At 36.9% G+C, this 10,065-nt stretch overlaps 1 protein-coding gene across 1 annotated transcript in view; it reads left to right on the top strand.

Annotated features, from left to right (window-relative positions):
- The window catches only part of LOC106872754 (thioredoxin domain-containing protein 16), an 80,280-nt gene extending 70,285 nt beyond the window's left edge, over positions 1-9,995 (top strand). Inside the window, exons 29-31 of the mRNA XM_089337521.1 lie at positions 3,276-3,440; positions 6,551-6,798; positions 9,646-9,995. Of these exons, the coding sequence (XP_089193647.1) occupies positions 3,276-3,440; positions 6,551-6,798; positions 9,646-9,726 (494 nt within the window). The 3' untranslated portion in view covers positions 9,727-9,995. The remainder of the gene's footprint in view (positions 1-3,275; positions 3,441-6,550; positions 6,799-9,645) is intronic.
- The last annotated feature ends 70 nt before the right edge of the window (positions 9,996-10,065 follow it).

Below are 10,065 nucleotides of genomic sequence, written 5' to 3'. Positions count from 1 at the left end.
GAAAGTGGGTCCCTGTCAAAAAGTCTTAAATAACTCATTACAAACATGGAGCGAGATCCACAGAATTGAGGACAACATGCACTTTTCTTTATCCGTTATTCTAAAAATCTTATATGAACATGATGATTACATTGACCCCCAGTACTCAACTGGTACTTAATTTATCAACCCTGAAAAGAATGAAAGGCAAAGTCAACCTCTGCAGAATTTGAACTCAGAACGTAAAGACAGATGAAATGCCGCTAAGCATTTTGGGGTGGTCAAACATTTCTTTTTTTTTTTCTTTTTTTTTTATTGCCCACAAGGGGCTAAACATAGAAGGGAAAAACAAGGACAGACAAAGGGATGAAGTCGATTACATCGACCCCAGTGCATAACTGGTACTTAATTTATTGACCCCGAAGAGGACATATGAGTATTCAGTTTTCATTGAACGAGCTGCAGCAGAAAATGATTTGTTTCTATTGTGATCAAATGTTTGTTGTGTTGTAAATTAACTCACTTCCTCCATTAAATCAACATTGCCTGAATAGGTGCACGGGTGTTGCAGCGATTGCAGGGCAATGTGAAATGAAATGTCTTGCTCAAGAATACAATTCACCACCCAGGCTAGGGATTGAAACCAGTCTCATGATCATGAAGGCAAGATCCTAACCACTACACCATGTGTCCTCACAATAATATGCTTCATTCTGCAGATTCTGGCACCCTTTCATGAATCATTTGCTGACCATAAATAACAGCCATGATAAAACATCCAACTTGTTGTTACTTGAAGTCTTGGGGTTAGGAAGAGCAGAAAACAAAAAAGGAAAATAGTAGTAATAATAATAATAATGATAATAATAATAATAATAATAATAATAATAATAATAAGGATCAGAAGAGAATGTTATCGCAGGGTGAGAGCAATACTGAAGACAGAGCTGAACGCGAGAAACAGGATCGAAGCGATCAATGCTCTAGCCATACCAGTCGTGACTTACAGTTTCAACATCGTTAACTGGTCAATTACTGAAATATGTAATGTTGACAGAAAAATACGAAAACTGTTGACAATGCATAGAATGCACCACCCTAAGGCAGATATAGAACGTCTTTATCTGCCAAGAAAAGAGGGAGGTCGAGGACTACTACAGCTGGCATTATCAATGAAGGTAGCCACAATTGGCCTAGACACCTATATGAAAAACTCTGAGGACTGGATGCTAAAACTTGTCTTAAAATATGAAAGCAAGAAAGCATCTTACTCAGTAACAAAACAGGCAAAGGAATATCTAAGTGAATTCCAATTGCAACAAATTCAAGAATTAGACGAACTAGAAACACCTACAGAAAAAGCTAAGCGCTTGAAAACCCGTGCTAAAATTGCTGCCTTAGCTATTATGACTGAAAAATGGCATGGAAAACCTCTCAATGGCAAATACCCAAAGAGAGCGAATAATGCAGATATTGACAAAGCCCTTACCCACCAATGGTTAATGGCCTCTGGATTGAAATCAGAAACAGAGGGGTTTATCATAGCAGCCCAAGATCAATGCCTACCTACAAAGAACTACCAGGCCAACATATTAAAGAACGGCAGCTCCCCATTATGTCGTATATGCCAACAACAAAATGAGACCATCGATCATGTTGTCTCCATGTGCAGTCTGCTTGCGCCTACAGAGTATCTCAACAGGCATGATAGAGCTGCACAATATATTCACTGGGTAATATGCAAAAACCTGGACTTGCCCCATGATAAAAACTGGTGGGAACACAAACCACCCCCAGTACTTGAAAATGATCACATTGCACTCCTCTGGAACTTCACCATTCAAACTGACAGAAAGATAGACGCAAATAGGCCAGACATCATACTGAAAGACTTCAGACAAAAATCATGCCTCCTCATTGATATGACTGTCCCAATTGATATAAACGTATCTGTCAAGACCTACCAAAAACTGAGCAAATATAAAGATCTTGAAATAGAAATTAGCAAAATGTGGAATCTGAAGACGAAAACAATACCTATTGTCATAGGTGCCCTGGGAATGACAGCGAAACGGGCTGATTACTACCTAGCTCAGATACCAGGAAACCCCAAAATGGCTGAAGTCCAAAAGATAGTGCTCATGGGAACTGCCCATATCCTACGTAAAATACTGTCTATGTGATCTCAAATTTTAAAGCAAACATAATTTTCTTATGGTTTCTTAAACATTCACTTGAACAAAACTGTACAAATCCAAATATATGGTACCCTAGGCATAACACCTACATGAACTTCTAACTTGTTGTCTCTTGAGGTCTCTGGGTGAGACTTGGATCCAACTTGTACAAATGCAAAACAAAAGTCAAACATAAAATAATAATAATAATAATAATAATAATAATAATAACAACCCTTTCTACTGTAGGCACAAGGCCTGAAATTTTTGGGGAGGAGGATAGTCAATTACATCGACCCCCAGGGTGTAACTGGTACTCATTTCATCAACCTCAAAAAGGCAAAGTCGACCTCTGCAGTATTTGAATTCAGAATGTAAAGATGAATGGAATTCCGCTAAGCATTTTGCCCAGCATGCTAATGATTCTGCCAGCTCTCTCTCTACATCATCATCATCATTGATTAACGTCCGTTTTCCATGCTGGCATGGGTTGGATGGTTTGACTGAGGTCTGGAGAGCCAGCGGCTGCACCAGGCTCCAATCTGATCTGGTAGAGTTTCTACGGCTGGATGCCCTTCCTAATGCCAACCACTCTGAGAGTGTAGTGGGTACTTTTTACATGCTACCAGAACGGGATCCAGTCAGAGGGTACTGGCATTGGTCATAATCAGTTGGTGCTTTTTACGTGGTACCGGCATGGGAGCCAGTCAGGTGGACCGAGCATCAACCACATTTGGATGGTGCTTTTTACGTGCCACTGGCACAGGAGCCAGTCAGGCGGACCTCTACCTTAATAATAATAATAATAATAATAATAATAATAATAATAATGATAATAATAATAATAATGGTTTCTTTTAATTTTATTAATAATAATAAAGAAAATAAGTTCTAGCTTCAAAAGGCCATGGAGAAAATTGGAAAGTAAAATTATTTATTATATGAAAGCAGGAATATGAATCAGAATTAGCATTTGTTGAAAGGTTGTCCCTGTGTGGCATCTGGGAAAATCGACCAGGAACGAGATGAGAGTTTCACAAACGTTTCCATTAACAAATATATTGCAATGAGATTTCATATGAAAATTACTTTCTTTTTTTCAATGTCCATTGACGACAGCTGGCTTGGTGACCCCTAACTGTACTTTTGATAGTGATCTGTGCGGATGGACCCATGGCGAAATTAGTCCAAATGTGAAAAATAACAGTTGGATGAGGAAAAATGAGGAAACCCTTACTTGGCAGACAGGACCTTCCATGGATCATACATACGGAACATTTGAAGGTGAGGATATTGAAGTTTACTATTTCAATGGAATTTAATTGTTGGGCAATGAACCAAAGTGTTTAGAGTTCAATTTCAGTGTGAATCCTGAACTCATCATCATCATCATCATTGCTTAACGTCCGCTTTCCATGCTGGCATGGGTTGGATGGTTTGACCTATGATCAAAGTTGTTTCAGTGAAAATCCTGTCTCTTTTTACTGACTAAGTATATCAAAGACTACCTTATCCACTGTGCCTTTTCTTGATAAAGACCCTAAAGAGGGATGTGAGAGAGATTTGGCTGCTATTTCAGCAGTTAGATTGACCACATTTGGTTTGTCCTGTTTGTATGGCATAGATGTGATTTTGTGATGTTCATTAGTGAGAGATTGTTGAGAGCAGGAAAGGATATCTTAAAATGGGCCACAATATGGATATGTAGGGATTGCGAGGGAACTATAGGGGCTACAGGAAGAATAAGAATAAATAAATATTTTTTTCTACTCTAGGCGCAAGGCCCGAAATTTTTGGGGAGGGGGACCAGTCAATTGGATTGACCCCAGTATGCAAATGGTACTTAATTTATCAACCCTGAAAGGATGAAAGGTAAAGTTGACATCGGCGGAATTTGAACTCAGAACGTAAAGACAGACGAAATACCGCTAAGCATTTCTCCCGGCGTGCTAACGGTTCTGCCAGCTCAACACCTTACTTAGAGCAATAAATATTCTATTGAGTTGGTGCATAATTATTGCAGCTTTTTTCCAACAAATTTTACTCAACAAAAACAATAACAATATTCAACAAAAACATCTTTAAGTGACAGTCTGACCGTCTGCCAAGCAAATGGGAAGCAGTCATTGAAGTAGATGGTGAATATGCTCCGGAATAATCATTTAAAAATGTTTTTGTTTAATGTTGTTATTGTTTTTGTTGAATAAAATTTATTGAAAAAAAAAAAGCTGCAAAAATTATGCACCAACCCAACAGAAAGAATAAGAGCAGTAAATATGGAAAGAATTGAGAGAATAAGTCTAATGGGAAGAAAAGAGGAAATGAATATAAAGGGAAGAATAGGAAAAATGAGAATAATAAGAAATGTAAGTAAAATAGGAAAAAAAAAAAAAAAAATACAATGACGACATACAAAAAAAAATAGCAGAAACAATGAATAAAAAGGGTAAAAAGGAAAGGAAAACGAGTAATTGGAGGAGGAGTGGGGAATAAGGGGAGGTGAAGGAGGAAGAAATATTTGTCAAAGATGTTTAGGGTTAGATTCTGAGTAATTTTAGACATATCTAGCACACACACACACACACACAAGAAAATCAAAGTTAGAAATAATCAATATCAATATATCTTTTTCAATCCAGTATTCAATATATATTGATCAAAAGATTTCTGATCACTGATCATGAAATATTTTAATCAATATGAAAAACCAAAACTAAAATGTCTCAAGAATCAAATGTTTTTCAGTTTCCTTTCTCAATAATAGGTGAGTAGTCACCTACCTTCCAGCCTGCCAGTCCCCCACCTCCAAGCTTGCCAATCCCCCACCTCCAAGCCTGTCAATCCCCCACCTCCAAACCTGCCAATCCCCCACCTCCAAGCCTATGTACAGATAAGGATACACGCCATAAAAAGACAGAATGGACTAAACAGGAGAGACATGGGATGGAGAGTCACTGAAGAGGTCACAGGTGTGTGAAAAAATACTTCCACATAATGGTCATAAGTAAATAAAAACAATGATAAACAAGGGAAGAACGAATATAAATAGTGCATGTGTTTATTTGGCAAAAAAAAAATGACCATCCCTAAATATAAGAATATCTGTTTCAACACACAACTTCACATCAGGAATCTTGTGGATGGGCATGTGTGTATGTGTATGTGTGTACATGAATGAGTGCATGTATGTGCTTATTGACAGGATGACTGATGTCAGCCAGTATGTATGTGCGTGTGCAGGTGTGTGTGTGCAGGTGTGTGGGTGCAGGTGTGCATGAACGCATACATGCACACATATATGTGTGTGTGAGTGTGTGTTGGTGTAGGCAGTCACAAAATCTAGAGACTGGAATCCCATCCCCACCAAAATTCTTGATCATGCTGTTGTGCTTGACTGCCGTAGTCGGCCATCAAAGGCTTACACACTTAAAGCTGTTCAACCTAATGCCAAAAACACCCCCTCCACACCCACCCACCCCACCATTTACATTTGATTCTTTGCATTTTATTTTTATTTTTTCTTATTTTTTAGGAATGACTTCTTGACCACAACTATAAACCCCCCCCCCCACCATCGTTATTTACATTAGATTCTTTGTGTTTTTACTTTTCTCTTTTCTTCCTGACTACATCTTCCTCAACCGAACGTGTCTGAACTGCTAGCATCTCACCAGCAGCATAGAACTTGGAGCAAAATCTGGGAACTTGGACCCTGACCCTGCGACACATATTGGCACCAGACATCTTGCTCCGGCTTGTCTCTGGATAATGCCAATAGAGTGAACAGGGTCTGTGAGGTGTTGTGCAAGCCTTATTGGACCTAAAACTCTGCACAGGCATTGCTGATCTCTGCTCAATATGTACTGATTTTTCCCCCCATATCTTAGAGTGCACAATGTTCCTGAAGGTCAGCAATGGTCTTCTGCAGCCATCATCATGTAAATATATGTATGAAAGAAGAGTGTTGCAGTTCACTTGAAGCATTGTAGTACAGAAGCAGAATAATGGATGAAAAGGGAAATGAAGAGCGTTTCTAACAAAGGAGAGATGAAAGTTGAGAAACCTTTAAATTTTGGACACGAAGGCCTATCTACAGGAAGATAAATCAACGAAATGTGTATCTCCATAAATCCTGCCATTTTGCATAGCTGGATGGGCACACATTACTTCATATCCATCTGAAGATGGCCCTTTGTGCTTGAAATATACAGAGGTTTTCCAACATGTATCTCTGCATTGCTTAGAAGCATTCCACATCTCCCTTATCACCTTTAGTTTGCACACACACACACACACACACACACACACACACACACACACACACACACACACACACACACACACACACACCCACACACACATCTTGTAAATTCTTCTTGCTTCTTTCTTGCCAGGTTACTTCCTGTATTCCGAGGCTTCATTAAATGCTGGGTCTGTTGCGAAAATCAGGACACCAACTCTGAAGGCAGGCGTTCACTGTTTGTCATTCTGGTTCCACATGTATGGCCATAATATGGGCTCACTTTCTGTCAATAAAATAGTGAAGGGCAAAACATCGACAAAACTGTTTACAAGATCTGGGAACCAAGGAAACAAGTGGATCAACGGGAAAATATATTTTACTGCTACTGAAGACACAAAAGTAAGTTACTATTCCTGAAGTTACATACACACACACACACACACACACACACATGCATATAGGCGCAGGAGTGGCTGTGTGGTAATTAGCTTGCTTCCCAACCACATGGTTCCGGGTTCAGTCCTACTGCATGGCACCTAGGGCAAGTATCTTCTACTATAGCCTCGGGTTGACCAAAGCCTTATGAGTGGAGATGGAAACTGAAAGAAGCCCATCATATATGTGTGTGTGTGTGTATGTGTGTGTTTGTTCCTCCACCATCGCTTGACAACCGATGTTGGTGTGTTTACGTCCCCGTAACTTTGCAGTTTGGCAAAATAAACCGATAGAATAAGTACTAGGTTTACAAAGAATAAGTCCTGTGGTCGATATATATATATCATCATCATCATCATCATCATCATCATTGTTTAACGTCCATCACCCATGCTAGCATGGGTGATATATATATCATTCAACTACTAACGTAGTTGAATAATATTCTTAAGGCCATAATTTACTCACAAGCATCATCTTCAGAAATTTGTCGTTAATTCAGTTCTTAAGCAAATTGAAAACTGCCAACATTTTTGCAGAGGACTGGTCCCTAGCTACATTTTGGCATAAAAATATCGAGATTTGGTCCAGTAGAAAAAAAGGTTTACATCAAAATTTGTAGCAATGTTACAGGAGAGTAAGCAACGCCACCAATCAAATTTAGATCTGAATAACTTTTTTTTTATTTTAAAATCAAAATATATTTATCTAAGCTTCAATAATAGAAGAAAGCAGGACACATTTCATAGAAGAAAGCAGGACACATTTCATAGAAGAAAGCAGGACACATTTCATAGTTTTGCTCCCCTGCAACAGAAATTTATATAAAAAAAGTATTGACATAAAATTTCATGAAAAAATATTGGGTTAAGTATCATTATCTTCTTTATTTTAAAAACAAACTATTTTTCTAATAAACTTAAGTAACAGAGCTCACTTCGGGGAATTTCATGCTATCAATCTCATGCAATGAAGTTTTTAAAGAAAAAAGTGGTTTGTTTCTCAAATTTCAGGGGGATAATATAGTTCTATGTTTTTTTTATGAATATAGTTCTACAAGGGAACTTTTAATATATGTCACCAGCATCATTGAGATAATTTTTAATATATTTATATATATATATATATATATATATATATATATATATATGGGAGAATATACGAAAAAACAACAACAGACGAGGACAGGTGGTGTAAATAACAAAAGGATGTATTAGTATGACGCTCGGGAATACGGAAAGTCTTTGACGTTTCGAGCTACGCTCTTCAACAGAAAGAATACGGAGACAAGGAGAAAAACACGGAGAAAAAAAATTGAATAGTGTCCATTCAACGGTCAATCATAATAATGGCTGATCATAACAATGGCTGACCGGAAGTTAAAAAAATGATGATAAAGGAGGTTTACAAAAGTGGAAATATATATATATATATATATATATATATATATATATATATATATATATATATATACATACATATATATATATATATATATATATATATATATATATATATATATATATATATATATATATATATATTTATGTGGAGAATGGAGCAACAAATACAAGAAGAAGCAATTCTGTTGGGCTAGTTAACCGTTGTTTTATTGTGTGGAGGTTATGTAATGAGTCATTGTGGAGGTTGAGGTTATGTAGTGAGTCATTGTGAATGTTATGTAATAGTCATTTACGAACGTTTCAATCTAGCCAATGGTTTGGCAGATCTCATCAGAATGTTGAGGAGTATGCTAAGAGTTTGTGGTGCGAGAGATGTAGGAGAAGTGATTGGTGGGTATATTAATGTATATGGTGGTGTAATAATAGCGATAGGTAAAGAAAGCCTTACGTTTTAGTTGAAGTTGTGTTGGTCTTCCTGTAAGGGGATGTAGGATGGGTGCTATTTAAGCTCATTATTCCGGTTTTAATCAAATGCATATCCACGTGATTTTATGATTGAGGGATCCGTCGTATATTTATAGCACCGGCAAGCCTATCATTTACCTATATATATATATATATATATTTATATATATATATATGTATATATATGTATATATATATGAGACCGCGACCTGTTCACTGACAAAATTGTGCTGCATATATATATATGTATATATATATATATATGTGTGTGTGTGTGTGTGTATATATATATATATATATATATATATATATATATATATATATATATATATATATATATATATATATTTGAAGGTTTGGAGGTGATGTACAGAAATTATATAGAAAAATTTTTTAATTAAGGTACTCAGAAACCTGGATGTTTGTACATTTACAGATTTTTATTAATGTCACATATTAAATGAAGCGCTTTTCACCTAGTCGTGTAGGTTTTTACAAATTGTTTTTATAGCAATTTCTTTGATATTTCTGATTTCTGTAGGCTGGTATTTGAACAGCTGAGAATGTCTGACTTACAGACTGGCACAAAAGAGTGTTTTTACTTGTGATTTTGAAGGTGGTATATTTGGAAGCTGGATGGAAATGTATGATTGTAGATGCCATGACCAATAAAATTGAAAGAAAGAGAAATGTAAAACTCAACATGGAAAGAAAAGCTTTAATAAATAGGGTATCGTATTAGCTGAACACTCTAAAGGGAAGAGACAGAGTCTTAATGTTTTGGACTTTAGTCCTTCATCAGAGGAAAGGTGGGAATGTGGCTATGGTGGTGGTGGGAGTGGTGGAGCGTGACTGGGCTAAAATGTCTCGTTCACCCAACATCCTCGCCTGAAACTCAAAATGTTTGGTTGCTTATTAAATTCTTTAATTTATTTCTCCACAGATTGAATTTGAAAGCACCATTGGTTCAGTGCAGAGTGACATTGCTATCGATGATGTGATGGTGCTTGATACGAAATGCTGACAAACTGTCTTTGTACAAATTCTTCAAAATCACCAGAACACACTTTCACCTCAAAAACTGAAAAGCCTTTAACATTTGTTTCTGTTTGTTGCACGTGTTTAGGTCTCTCAGCATTTATACATGCATACATCTATCTACATCTGCACACACAAACACGCATGCATACACACACACACACACTCACACACACACATACACACATGCATGCATGCACACGCACACACACACATCCATTCTTATTTTTGTTGTAATAAACCTAAATACCATTCCATGTTTGTTGTTTTATTTCCATATTTTGTCTATTAAAGATAGTTTTAGCAATGAATGTTTTATGTAAAG

Source organism: Octopus bimaculoides, chromosome 1 (genome assembly GCF_046866305.1).
Source record: "Octopus bimaculoides isolate indiv1 chromosome 1, ASM4686630v1, whole genome shotgun sequence".
NCBI lineage: Eukaryota > Metazoa > Mollusca > Cephalopoda > Octopoda > Octopodidae > Octopus > Octopus bimaculoides.
This window is presented reverse-complemented; position numbering and strand designations above follow the sequence as displayed.